The sequence below is a fragment of the Marmota monax genome, unplaced genomic scaffold (assembly GCF_021218885.2).
Source record: "Marmota monax isolate L192 unplaced genomic scaffold, Marmota_monax_Labrador192_F-V1.1 WCK01_AAM20220418_F8-fsc00037, whole genome shotgun sequence".
Lineage (NCBI taxonomy): Eukaryota > Metazoa > Chordata > Mammalia > Rodentia > Sciuridae > Marmota > Marmota monax.
Window position 1 is genome coordinate 9,278,523 of NW_026693245.1, and position 13,957 is coordinate 9,292,479.

General features: G+C 43.1%; 1 protein-coding gene across 3 annotated transcripts in view; it reads left to right on the plus strand.

Moving 5' to 3' along the window:
- Positions 1–13,723, plus strand: part of Il31ra (interleukin 31 receptor A) — a 126,273-nt gene extending 112,550 nt beyond the window's left edge. For all 3 annotated transcript variants that reach the window (XM_058583125.1, XM_046456347.2, XM_058583126.1), the window contains 4 exons: positions 2,773–2,913; positions 4,917–5,010; positions 6,168–6,249; positions 7,613–13,723. In XM_058583125.1, coding sequence (XP_058439108.1) covers positions 2,773–2,913; positions 4,917–5,010; positions 6,168–6,249; positions 7,613–8,074 — 779 coding nt within the window. In that variant the 3' untranslated portion in view covers positions 8,075–13,723. The remainder of the gene's footprint in view (positions 1–2,772; positions 2,914–4,916; positions 5,011–6,167; positions 6,250–7,612) is intronic.
- The last annotated feature ends 234 nt before the right edge of the window (positions 13,724–13,957 follow it).

Below are 13,957 nucleotides of genomic sequence, written 5' to 3' on the forward strand. Positions count from 1 at the left end.
AGGAAAAAATAGAAAATAAAAAAATTTTAAAAAATTAAAAAAAAATAAAAATTAAAATTAAAAAAATAATAAAAAAATTTTTTAAAAAATTTAAAAAACAACAAAAAAATGAAAATGAAAAAAAACCCAAATTAAAAAAAAATTAAAAAATTAATAAATGCAGTCTTAGAGTTTGATTAACTTCTCTTCCAGTAGGTGGAGCTGTTCCCACCGGGCCAAGCTTCTCCTCTCAATACGCGGGAACCAATCACTGTGCAGCAGCTCCTCCTCCCAGACTGGGCGGGTCTCCAATCCTGAGTGCCTAGGGCCTTCTCTTGTGTCTAGTCACTTCCCCACTTTTCCTCAAGCCAGGCCCCGCTCACCGGTGACGCTCACCACAATACTGGCTACACGCCAGGTCTGCTGCTCCCGGGAGCCCTGTTTTCATGAACAACTGGGCACACTCTCCCTGTTTGCCATTCCCTCAGACCCTAAGTTTGTAGAGCTTGGGGCTGAGAACCCTCAGCGAATTTTGCTTGCCCTCCGGTAGCCACGCCCCTGGTAGCTGGTGCAAGAGACCTCAGTTGTCAGCACTGGTGGGAGTGGTAGCCGGGAGTTCCGCGCCGCGGGTCCTGCGCCACTCCTGATTCCCTCGGTCTGGCTATCGCGCTCACGGGAGAGCTGGGAGGGGCCCTTAAGGTTTCCCCGCTGTGTGGAGAGGGAAGGCTAGGGGGTTACACACCTGTCGCCGCCAGTTTCAATGGAGTTATCTCCTCCGCCGCATTCTGGTGACGTCAGTTCTCTGCCATGGTGGTATCCCATGCAAATGGCGACAGTTCATTCCCTTTGCCGGGTGACCAATGCAACGGGTGGGTCCTGACTGGCTCTCCCAAGCCCCGTTTCAATCCTGTGGCCACTGCCTATGAAGGCTTGGTTGGCATTAACCTCTGTAGGTTCAGAAGAGCCGACCAGTTGTTTCAGCGGGATCGTTTAGTGCTGAGTCACAGCAGTTTGTCTGCGAGAAGCAGGCGAACGGGAGCTTGAATTCAGCTGATCCAGGCTCGGTGTGTGTTCTGAGAGGCCCAGACTGTTCGCCCCAGATCCACATCAGCTCAGCATTTCCTAGTGATCCTGAGCAAACAGCATTTAGACGGTTTACGACTCCCTATGCCAGCGCAGCTGAAGAGGTCAGAGACTTGATCTCTCTGCGCCCTCCGCCATGTTGGATCTCCTACAGTATCTCCTGATATCTTAAATTTTGGGATATGCTTGGATCCCTGTCTAGGATAAGGTAAAATACACATAACATAAAATTTACCCTTTTAAATAAGTTGTACAATTTATTAGCATTAATAATATTTGCAATATTATGAAACCATCACCCCTATTTCCAGAACTTTTCTATTCTCATTCAAATAGAAACTCTGTACCCTTTAATCAGTCATTTCCTATCCCCTACTTCTTATAGCCTCTGGAATTCACCAAGCTGCTTTATGTTTCTATGTATTGCCTATTAAGGAACATCTCATATAAATATAATTAGGGCTGGGGTGTGGTTGCCAAGCATGCACAATGCCCTGGGTTCAATCCTAAGTACTGCAAAATGATGAAAAATAAAAATAAATAAAGTCATACAATATGCAGCTTTCAAACTTCTTCTATGTTATAGCATTAATGAGTCCTTAGGGCCTTTTTATGATGGATTAATATTTCAGTGTATGGTTATTTGATGTTTTGTTTACACATTCATTGTTTGATGAGGCTTTGGGTTGTTTGACCTATAGATCCTATGAATAATGCTTCTATGAATATTGATGTGCAAATATCTGGGTTTTTGCTTTCAGTTCTTTTGGGTGTATACCTCAGAATGGAACTGCTGAATCATATGGTGCTTTAGCTTATTGAGACACCACCAAATTATTTTTTAAATATTTTTTTTAGTTGTAGTTGGACATAATACCTTTATTTTATTTATTTATGTTTTTAATATGGTGCTGAGTATTGAACCCAGTGCCTTGCATGTGCTAGGTGAGCACTCTACCGCTAAGCCCCAGCCCCAGCCCCCACCACACCATATTTCACAATGATTACATTTCCACCAGAAATGTATAGGGTTTCAGTTTCTCTGCATCCTTGCCAACGCTTCTTACTTATCATTAAAAAAAAAAACCCCAAAACCCAAAACTATTATGGCTATTATAGTGGGTATGAAGTGGTTTCTCACTTATTTACATTTCTCTAATCCCTACTGTTACAGTCTGTTCATGTAGTTATCCGCCATTTGTATATCTTCTTCAGAGAAATCTATCTTTAATCTTGTTGTCGATTTTAAAATCAGATTGTCTTTTTGTTGCTGTTACAAAAATTTTTTATAGTTGTGGATATAAACTTCTTATTAAACATATGATTTGCAAATATTTTCTCCAGTTTTGTGAGTTGTCTTTCATTCTTTTGGTATGTCTTTTGATGAACAAGCCCTTTTAACTTTAATGAAGTTATGTTTAATCTATTTTTTCTTTTGTTGCTTGTGCTTTTGGCATCATATTTGAGAAAGCATTGTGAAATTCAAGGTCATGAAGATTTACCGTATGTTGTTTTCTAAGAGTTTTTATAGTTTTAGCTCTTATATTTAGGTCTTTGGTCCATGTTGACAGGCTAATTTTAAGCAGGTCGTGGATAGGGGTTGGAATAAGTGATGGAAGTATGGGTTCCAATGCTCTTATTTTGGTGCTACTAAAATGAAATTTTCAGTCCACTTGACAGTGGTCCTTGATTTCTGTATTTTTCCTTTAGCCAAGACAGTCAGCTCCAGCGTCCAGCAATATGACCTGGAATCTCTGACACGAAAGACCTCTTATACTGTTCGTGTCATGGCCAGCACCAGAGCTGGGGGGAAAAATGGGACGGAGATAAACTTCAGGACATTGTCCCTCAGTGAGTATCCTTCTTGGCATTTATGGTAAGTTATTTAGAAGTAGCATTTTCCAAAGGGAAGGGAAGTCAGATGAAAGGACAGTACCTAAGTGAGAAGAACCATCTGTTCTCTGGTTCATTTGCCTTCTTGGCAGGCATATAGGTCAAGAGAGAGGTGGGGGGGGGGCAGGCAAATTGAGAGTTGAATTTAGACCAGTTATCTTGTTCCTTCCCATGGGCAGCCCCGATCACCTCTAGGAGAAGTGATAAATTTAATACCAACTTCAGTCTGAGCATCATAGCAGCTCCTATGACAAGCCTGTCCTCCAGGTCATAGTCATCAGTTTCTGAATGTGAGAAGTTACTGCACAGTAGGGCTTTGGAGAGAAAACCTTGGTTGATTAAGAACCACTGACTCACAAGAAAGAATTTAATTTTAGCCTTTGTGAAATTTTTTGAGCAAGAAAGTGTATAATTTGCTCACCTTACCAGATTTTACATCTAAAATAGAGAAGAAGAATTTAATAAATATAACAAATAATGTATCTTCATGTGATGGATTATTAATGCAGATGTTCAAGAGGGACAGGGAGGAGACAAAGTAAGGAGGGAGATGAAGGAGAAGAAGGAACTGTTAATTTCACCAAGTCCTTGAGTGACATAGATTAGATTTTTAAGTACATATTAAAATTTTAAGGAATGTACAATCTTTTAGATTAAAAATGAGGAATCTTACAAAGTTTTTGCAATAATTTGTGTAAGCTAAAAATTGTCTGCTTGAAGTTTTTTTGGAAGTCTCTTGTTGTTTACATTCTTAGAAGATAAAATAGGACTCTGGAAAATGTAGCATGTGTCTTTACAAAGAAAACATGTTCTGTTTCATGGACTAACTTTGCCTTCTTGGAACTCTTCTTGATATTGCTGCATAAGAGCATTTAAAAACCCATGTTGTATTTTCAAAACACTAGGCACAAAATTGTATCTGCTCATGGAATTTTCTCCAAGGTTCAAACTGAAGGCAAGATTCTGTCTTGAAGCCTAGAAGCTCCTTAGTCTGTGGATTATAAAGCACCCCACTTCCATCTTTGACCCTCTACAATCTGTTGTCTACACAGCAGCCATAGTTCCCAGGTTTACAGTCCCTGCTTAAAACCCACCAGCTCCTGCTCTTGTATTTTAAAAAAATATTTATTTTTTTTTTAGTTTTAGGTGGACACAATATATTTATTTTATTTTTATGTGGTGCTGAGGATTAAACCCAGTGCCTCACGCATGCCAGGCAAGCACTCTACTACTGAGCCACAACCCCAGCTCCTGCCCTTCTATTTTAAATGAAATCCAAACTCCTCCTCATGGCTTTCAGGGTCCCTCATCATCTGTCCCTTGCTGATCTCACTTTCTGTCACTTCTGCTTCTGTGTTCTCTGATTTGTTCCTGCTTCAAAGCTTTTGCTCCTCCCAGGAATGCGTTTCTCTATACTTTCGCATGGCAGGTCCCTCTCATTGTTAAGGACAGCTCACATGTGGCTTCTTCCTTGGTCACCCTATCTGATGTTTCTACCCTGCTTTCCACCTTATCCTAGTTACTCTATTATTCTGTTTTATCTGAATCAATCTTGTTGTTTATTGTCTTAATCCAGGTATGGGAACATAGACTCCCTGTGAGGAGGCATCTTCTATTTCTTGCTTATTGTGTTTGTTTTATTACTCACAATGGTGTTTGGTAAATGACAGATGCTCAGTAAATATTTGTTGAGTGAATGAAGTTGGATGATGGCTTTGGTAAGCTCAATGTCTATCAAATACAATGTCATAACATCTGTCACATCAGCAGGGAGGAGACAGCTAGGTGGGGAACCATGAATCTCAGGGTTTTTTTTTTAAATAGAAAGAAATTGAATTTATTTGAAAGAAAACTAATAAGAAATGTTGATGAGCTACTAGAAGAAAAAGTTAATCTTTGATTTTTGTCAAGAAAGTGAAGAACTTGGCTTGCAAAAGACTTTTCTTCTCCTTTCCCCAAAGGTGTCTTTGAGATTGTCCTTATAACTTCTCTGGTTGGAGGAGGACTTCTTATATTCACGGTCCTGACTGTGGCCTCTGGTCTCAAAAAAGCAACGTGAGTTTATACGTAATAGTAGGTGCTTTAAAACCTAGGGATGGAAAAGGGTGGAAGACATCATGGGCACATGATGCAAGAGGCCACCATGAAGATATTGGTAGATATTTATTGAGATCATTAAGGGTCACTTTCTGTGGTTCATAAGAATTGTGACCAATCAGGAGGACTTTCACACCTGCACAGCTCCACACACTAGGTTAAGGCCTTTCTGAGGCAGGGAGTGTCGGCTGCTCTTCCATTTGAGACTAGAGTTGCTAGAGGGACCCCAACAATGGCAAGAGGCAGAGCAGGGAGTTTTGTACTTCTGGGATTAGAACATTGACCAGTTGTATGACACTACAATTTTGTTCCTTGCTTGTGGTACAGTGTTGAAGAGCTGGCTGCAGGGACATTTGTCCTTCTTACTCTGTCTAGTGTGGAGAAGGAAGCCTGTCTTCAGGATCTTGTGTTTCTCCTCACAGTGAGCCTCATGCTTCCCTGAAGGTCCTTCTTGGTAGAGCTCTCTCTCCACACTGGACACTTGTAGGTCAAGCAGCTGTGTTTAGTTAATAATTAAGCTAATGTCAACCTCAGTTACCAACCACAGATTGTGTCCAAATCATCCACAAACTTTTTGTACTTTATACACTTGACTAATTTTTCTCAGTTTTTAGCCTCCATCAGAATTGAGCCCTGCCCCAAGGGTTTCTGATTCTGGGTTCTGGAGTGAAACCCAATAATTTTCATTTGCAATGAGCTCTTTTTGCATTTGCTATGGTGCTGCAAATTGGAATCCACTAAAGTAGTAGCTTAAAAGTGTTGCCTTTCCAAGGCAATAGCTCAAAGGAGTGACTGTGATGGTGCAGTTTTCAGCATCAGTACAGGTGTAAAGACTCAGGGGTGGGAGATAAAGGAAAAAAGGAACAGCTTTACAAGGGGAGAGGTCTCCTCCCATCACATTTCATAGATAGTTTACAACTTCCCTCCCCAAACTAATTCACTTTCCCTATCTCTGCCAGGAGACCAGCAGCTTGCCCTTAGTTAGTTAGTGGGGAGCCATGCAGTACTCTTTAGCAAACCTCACTGTTCTGCCTCAGCCATGCAACATGTGTAAGACACTTTGTGAACTTACCTCCTGTTTGGTTTTTCTTTTCTTTTTTCTTATCTCTCATTAGCAAGTTGACTCACCTGTGTTGGCCCATTGTCCCCAACCCTGCTGAAAGTAGTATAGCCACGTGGCTCGGAAATGACTGCAAGGTAAACAAACAACACCACTGTTTCTGTTCAGGAAGTCATTGTGGGCTGGTGTGGGAAGTGACCAGATGAGTGGAGCTGTGGGGAAGTCGTGAGCTGGGCTTTTATTTAGGGTTCATGTAGAGAGAACTCAAGGTTGGAAAGTTCCAGGGAACATCTGGTAGGGCAGATGGAATCAGCCTTCCTGGAATGACTTTGACCTTGTACTCTGCACAAGAGGAAAGGACTTATTAGCAAGGATCCAGTGTGTTCTCAGCATGGGGCTGGTCTTGTAAAGCTTGGTGCTGAAGAAAGACCCCAACCCTATCCTCAATGACTTGATAGTCTAATGAAAGAGAGAGAGAGAGAGAGAGAGAGAGAGAGAGAGAGAGAGAGAGAGAGAGGTAAAGAAAGATAAAAAAGGAGGGGGAGGAGAGGGAGGAGTAGGAGGTAGTTTCGCTATAAGATTTGAGGTCATTTAAAAAGCAGACAAGAACAAATTAATCTAGGGACCACCTAGAGACCCTGAGGGGATGTGACAATCATGGCGATCCAAAGGCTGCCTCAAATCATTTTTCTCAGACTGAGAAAATTAGAGTCACCTTATGTAATTGGGGGTTAGGGTTTTCTAGTATACTTTCTTTAAGTAGAAACCCTCCTGTTTCTAAGTTTTTATATTGAAAATTGTTATGAAATTTCTAAGGTATAATTTCTTGCTTAAGTAGGAATAGGCCCCATCAAATATAATAACCTTTAAATCTTTATTGTGGAAAGACTATTACCAGTTTTTCCTTGTTACAGGCATTACAAATATTAGCCCTTGTTTCATCTCAGAAGTCTTCTGTGGCATGGGCATTTTTGGTGAAAATGAATTTCTATTTTCTCCCTCTTCAGTCTTAAGTCACCCTCTTCACTTTTCTACTTATTGAAAGTTATCTAGAGAATAAATGAATTCATAGGCAGTGTGGTCTGATGACTGAAGTGCTTTTTGAATAATCTGCAAGCCAGCTCTCAGCAAGCACTGATTAATCGCCTACTGTGTATCAGGCCTGGGTGAGATCCTGGGGATACAAGATGACAAGGACACATCTGGTGGTACTGGGCAGGACTGTCAGGGATATAGTTTTTCCATCTCCAAAAGTTCTAAATTTGGTACTCCCATCTTGCCTGGGATTTTGTGAACATTGTGTGGAAAATAGCCTTGAGCTCTCTGGAAGACTTCTTTGAATACAAGGTGCTGTTTCTCAGGAGCTGTTGCTTCACTCTTGCCAAGCTCACATGGTTGGCCATCACTTCTGAGCCAGGGAGGAAGGTGGAATGCTGTTTGAGGGGTTGGGACTTTGGTGACCCAAGTTCAATGAGGGGTATGTCCCTTTTTCTTTTCCAGAATAAGCCAAATCTTAAGGAATTTGATGACTCTGTGAACACAGAAGATAGCATCCTAAAATCATATTGTGTTCCCAGTGACCTCATTGACAAGTTGGTGGTGAACTTTGAGAATTTTTTGGAAGAGGTGTCCATAGAAGAAGCTGAAAAGGGCCAGGAGAACATTTGGGGAGGAGAAAGGAATGAGTATGTAACCTCCCCCAACAGGCCTGACTGTCCTCCAGAAAAGAGTTCGCAGGTTTTAACTGAGATTCCTTCCAGAAAATCCCAACTCTCAAAGTTAGAAATGTCAGAAGATAACTCTTCAGAAGTTGAAGAGCAACTTCTCTCTTCTGGTGAAAGTTTAGGACCAGACTATTTCTATGAGGAAGGAGCATTAAATCCATATTTGAAAAATTCAGTAACAACCAGAGAATTTCTTGTGCATGAAAAACTTCCAGACCAAACCAAGACAGAAGTCTAAAGGCCACCATGGTAGGAGACCCTCAGTCTCAGTGTGGATGACCTGGCCTAGAGAAGATATCAAGACTTGGCAAGAAGCGCTTCTTTTGCCCCTTCTGCATTCTGCCTGGATTGAAGAAATTCCCCCTGCCCTGAGCTAATAGTTGGGCTTGCCTGGCACAGGTGTGAACTTGTGCTGGGGAGAAGAAGAGACATGGTAGGCCTGAGTGCTTTGTAGAGGAAAAGAAGTTATTTTCTTTTGTTCAGATAATAAGCTCCATTGAAGGACTCCTTGACACATTGACTAAAAATGAAGACCCAGGTTCTGAACTCAAAAGACTTCTTAGGTGGACATCTGGTCTCCCTAGGAATTGAGTCATGGTCACAGCCTTTGCTATAGGGCTATCCCTTATAGTTCCCAGAGGGACTGTGCCAGAAGATTGTTTTTGGTTGGTGCTTGGTGGTCTGGTGGGAACCTGTGTTCTATTCTTCCCATGTAGCCCTAATATCTTACTCTTCTCAACACAGAGGCCTAGAAATGGAGTAGAATTTTCTAATGGTGTGCCTGAGCCTCTTCATAGTCCTTGCTAAATTTCAAGTGTGTACAGCAACATCCCACCCAGAACTTTTCACCCTGTTTTTTGGTTTTTTTTTTTTTTTTTGTATTGGTTATTTTATTGAACCCATGGCCTCAACTTGCTAGGCAAGCACTCTGTCACCAAATCATATCCTGAGCCCTTCACCTTTGCTGGAGCAAAGGAGCAGAAGTCCTGTCCCAGCCTACAGGCCATTTTCCAGCTTCTGCTGCCCTTCCATCTTGCTCCCATGCCTGGGAGTAAAAAGGCACCCAACATTGAGTGGTTTTTGTATAGGGATGCTGACCCCTCACACTGGTTCAGAGCCCAGGAATGCTTACTGAGCACACCCTTGAAAGTCCTCTTCCCAGCAGGGGCTGAGCAAGACCTTGGGACATGCAATGCAATTCCACCACAAGGACTTCTCCTTTGCTCCAGCTAAGCACAGAGCTCGTGACAATTAGTGCAGCCTTTGGTGAAAGTGCTGATTCGGGATTCCTTGCTGAGACTGTGGCCTGCATGGTGGGGGAAAAGGGCATGTAGCCTGGGATACAGGGATGGCCAGGAAATGACTGAGCAGCCTAAAGGGCCATGAACCCAGCATTTTCAGCCAGAAAGGCTGATAGTATTTTTTCAAAGAGACTTCTAGAAGTTAGTACTTGTGTTGCAGATATGAACTTCACAGGCTTCCAACTTAGGTGCAAAAATATTGCTTTACTTTCCTATAACTAAAATTAATTGCTAGTGCACGACATTTCAAATCTGGTGGGCCAATATGGTGACTTCTGAGTTCCTCTGGGTTTGTAATTCGGTCACAGTTGGGACTTTGACCTTCCAGGTCCTCTCTGGGAGTGATGCTGAGAATGTTCAATGGAACACTCTCAAATGGAGTGATGCTGAGAGTGTTCAATGGAACACTCTCAAATGGAACACAATGGGGTAGGGTAGCCACTCAGTGGAATCCTCTGGGATCATGTATTTTTCTAGCCATGGTTTTGTTGCTGGTTTTATGTTTGTGCCTGTATCTCCTCCTGTCCCTGTGGAGTCACCTGTTACTGTCCTCAGCTGCATTCTTACCATGGGCACAGGAAGGTGTGGCTGCTCTCCCAACCCTGTCTCCCTCCTCATTATGTTCAAATGAGAATCCTCATGAGGTTTAAGGTGGCTGCAGACCCAGTCCCAGGGCTTTTCAGGCCTAGTTTTCAGAACAGTGACTGCTGGTAAACCTGTGAGTGAGAGAAGCACGAAGCAGGCATTGGGGAATGAGACCGTTGGCTTCTAGCTCACCCCCTTACCCCTTCATCCTGCTTTCAAGCCTGGGAGGAGAAAGAAGCCAAACAAAAGGGGTACCTGCACACCTGTAATCCCAATGGCTCAGGAGGCTGAGGCAGGAAGATTGCAAGTTCAAAGTCAGACTCAGCAATTTAACAAGGTCCTAAACAACTCAGTGAGATCCTGTGGGAGGTGTGTGGGGGTGGAGAGCCTCGAACCTCACCATCTTGTCTGTCTTATATCTGATGAGGCTTTTTTTTTTTTATATATAAATACTGGGGATTGAACTCAGAGGCACTCTACCACTGAGCCTTATCCCCAGCCCTATTTTGTCTTTTATTTAGACACAGGGTCTCACTGAGTTGCTTAGTGCCTCGCCGTTGCTGAAGTTGGCTTTGAACTTGCCAACCTCCTTTCTTAGCCTCCCAAGCCACTGGGTTTACAGGCATGCACCTGATGAGGCTTTTGAATCTGAACATTCAATAATTTGATGGCTAGGGAGTGAGAAGGATCCCAAATGGCTCCAGTGACTGGATTCCAAAATGAAAATATTGCTTTCTGCCCGCACCTTCTTAGTCACTGAGGCTGACTTGGTAGTTGGCAGATGCCGCCCAGCCCTTCCTCTGTTTCATTTCTTCTTCCCTTTTCTCACTTCTGGCCTCCTGTCTTTTGCTTCTTCCCCCTACTCCCAGAGCATCATTTCAACTCTTCCTCTTTATTTTCTTGTTTTATTTCTTTTTTCTTTTCTTTCCTCTCCATTCCCATCAGCCTCCCTCCATCATCTGCCCTGTTTACTTTCATTGCCTTCCAGGGGTAGGGAGCTGAGGCTCTCTGCTTTGCTCTAGGTAGACCCAAGGTGGCCTCACTGAAGCCAGTCCAGGGGGCTGCTCACTCAGCTCTCCAGTGCAGACTCAGGGCCAGGCCTCCAAGCTCAGAAACCACTGGTGGCTTCTTCTTCTGGATCAAGTCCCCAAGTCTCCCCACTCCCAGAATCCTGGGCTGCTTCTGTGATTAGAGAAAGGCCATCTGTGTTTTCTGTCAAAGAGGCATTGTGAGGACACAAGCAAGGAGACTTGCGTTTTAGCAAAGTCATTAAAAACAGACAAAATCCCTCTTAAAAGAGTTTTCTAGGACTCTGGAAACCCTGCAAAACAATTGGGTTGGTGCCCAATGGTGTCCTCTTTTTTACAATAATAGAAAAAAAAAGTCAAGAAAAGTCAGAGAAACCAATCTGTGTTATTTATTTATTTACTTTTTTACAATGAAGCCTTCCTTCTCGTCCTGGAGGCAGCAAAGTGGAGATACTGTGTGGGGCTTTTGGAAGAGGCGGGAGGGGAAGAGTTGAGAAAGGAGCCCTAGCGTAGGCCCCTCTGAGGCCTGCTGTTCCTCCCTGTGTGCTGGGGTGTCTGGCCACCCAGGGCTGACCTGTCCTCCTTTCCAGGATGCCTTTAGTTGCTGGTACTGCTGCGGGCACACTACTGCCCAGGGGGTCTCAAACCATGGCCCTTGAGCCAAATCCTGGCCTTGTTTTGGTGGGACTATCAGCTGATAATGGTACTGGCATTTTCAACAGTTGAAAACAAAATCAAAGAATGTTTCATGAAGTGAAACATATGAAATTAAAGTTTCAGTGCACATAAATAAAGCTTCATTGGAACCCAGCCTTACTCATTGTCCATTCATCATCTGTGGCTGCTTCTCCCTGTCAAGGCAAATGAGACAGTTGTGCCTGCAGAGCCTGTGATGCTCACCATCTGGCCCTTGCAGAAAGTGCGTGGAAGCCTGCTGTAGCTGATGCATGTGAGGCTCTGGATGCATTATGTTTTAACTTTGAGTTAGCTGTGAATCTTAAGAAGTCAGGATTTGTCATTCTGGATGTCCAGGTGAATAGGGACTGGCTGCTTTAGAAGGGCACACAGTCTCTGGCTCTCCCAATCCTTATCGCTTCCTACCTCCTGCCCACAGCTGAGGTGGAGAGTTGGTGTCTGTTTATCATTCTCACCAGTCCTTAACTGTGATTTGGCCTCTCAATCTCCACTCTTAGACTTCCTGGAGGTAATTCTGATTGTCAGGAGTAGGAGGGTGCTGCTGGCATCTAGTGGATAGAAGCCAGCAGTGCTGGTAATCATCCTACCATGTTGGGCCCCAAATGACGGCAGTGTCGAGGATGAGAACCCTGTCCTGCCTAGACTCTGCCTTTGAGGCTCATAGGGTTCTCCTGGGTGTCACTCAAGCATCCACAGATACCTCTAGATCTCTTCCCCCACTTCCCCTCTCTCAAGTTGAAGCTTGTCTTGGTCTTAATATTAAAAATTCCGAGAACTTTAAATACCAATTATTTACATCATTCCTGATTCACTCGTGGCATGATATGTGTACACCTGTATACATTTTCATCTGTGTGCAAGTATATATTGAATCTATTGTATTCTACCTTTACTTTCATTTATTAGTTCATATATAAAATGCATGCATGAATATAGTTTGTAGCATTTTGAATGGTCATCCATACTTCTGCTTTGTACCTTCATATTATGGTTTGTTAAGGACTTACTTAGTTGATAGGATTATTATTATTAAATTGGTACCAGGGATTGAACCCAGAGGCGCTTAACCACTGAGCCACATCCTTATCCCTTTTTATATTTTATTTAGAGACAGGGTCTCACTGAGTTGCTTAGGGCCTCGCTCAGTTGCTGAGGCTGGCCTTGAACTCGAAATCGTCCTGCCTCAGCCTCCCAAGCCACTGGATTACAGGCATGTGTTGCCTGCCTGGCTAGTTGATAGTCTATTTTAAATATCTTCCTAGTATAGAGAGAGTGCAGCAAACATCTTTGTACAAAATTTTCTTTTTTGACCTTTGTCCTATCTCCTTGGAGCTGTTTCCAAAAGTGAATAGCTGAGTCATAGCTTATGTTTATTGTCACATCCTGCATGATTGCACTCCCCCAAATGCTATAGTTACTTACAGTATCATCAGAGATGTATGTCTGAGGTATCTTTTGTCCATTTCCACTGATAATCATCTGTTTACTGCAGTAAACTTGATTTTGCTTTCATTAATTGTTTGATGCAAATGTTAATGATCGATAAGGCCTCTCTATAATCAAAGTGTGTTACAATGCTGGTGTCTTGCACTCATATTGTGAGAATCCAAAAGAGTGGAATGTGACAAAGTATGCTAGCAGACCTCATTCCCTCCACAGCTGTCACTGGACACTGGGGTCCATGGGAGAGTTTTCTCAGCAGCACAAACAGCCCCAGTTCATGTTGGAAGTGTCCAGAGGCCACCTTTGCCCTCTGTGCTGAGCTCTGTGCAGGGTGGGTCCTGAGCAAGATGGCTGCCTGTGCTGTGGGAGACAGCAACAGGAAGAACTCAGGTGAGGGCAGAACCTGCAGTCAGCAGAGGCTCCCATGGTAGTTCAGGGGAAGTTAGATTTATGTTCTACCAATTTCATGTTTAGGAATGGAATTCTCTTGTCCTACTCAACTTTAATATGTGTGGAGTAGGATGCCAGAAATGTGTCCCAAAGCCTGGACTTGGAAATAGAAATCAAAATGTGCAAACCAGAAGAGGCTTGCAGAGTGTTCTGGAAGATTGTGGCAACAAGGAAGATGGAACCTGTGTACTCAGGAGGCTGGCTATGCTCTTTCCCACAGACTGATCATCTGTTCACGCAATACAGGGCGTGGAAATGTGCACTATCAAGTTGAGGATGGAAACATGGCCATGACAATGGGAGTAGCTTTTAAACTGCTTTATTATAAGTGCATTTGTATTTTAACCTGTCAGACAATAAATCTGTAATGCCATTTTTACGTAATGCTATGCCTCTCTTTTAAAGTTTTGCCTACTCAGATGTTTAAATGTGAACATGGCAGAGGTCAGGGAGTCTAGTGGTTATGGGAAAGAGCCACAGATGACTGGACTTACCAGGTTAGCCATGCTTTTGCACTTCCTGGCAACTATTTGGCGAGGCTTTCACATCTTCCTATTTAATTCCTCACGGCAGTGTCTCTACACTCCTCCCAGCTCCTTGAGTTCCCTCCAAGTTTCA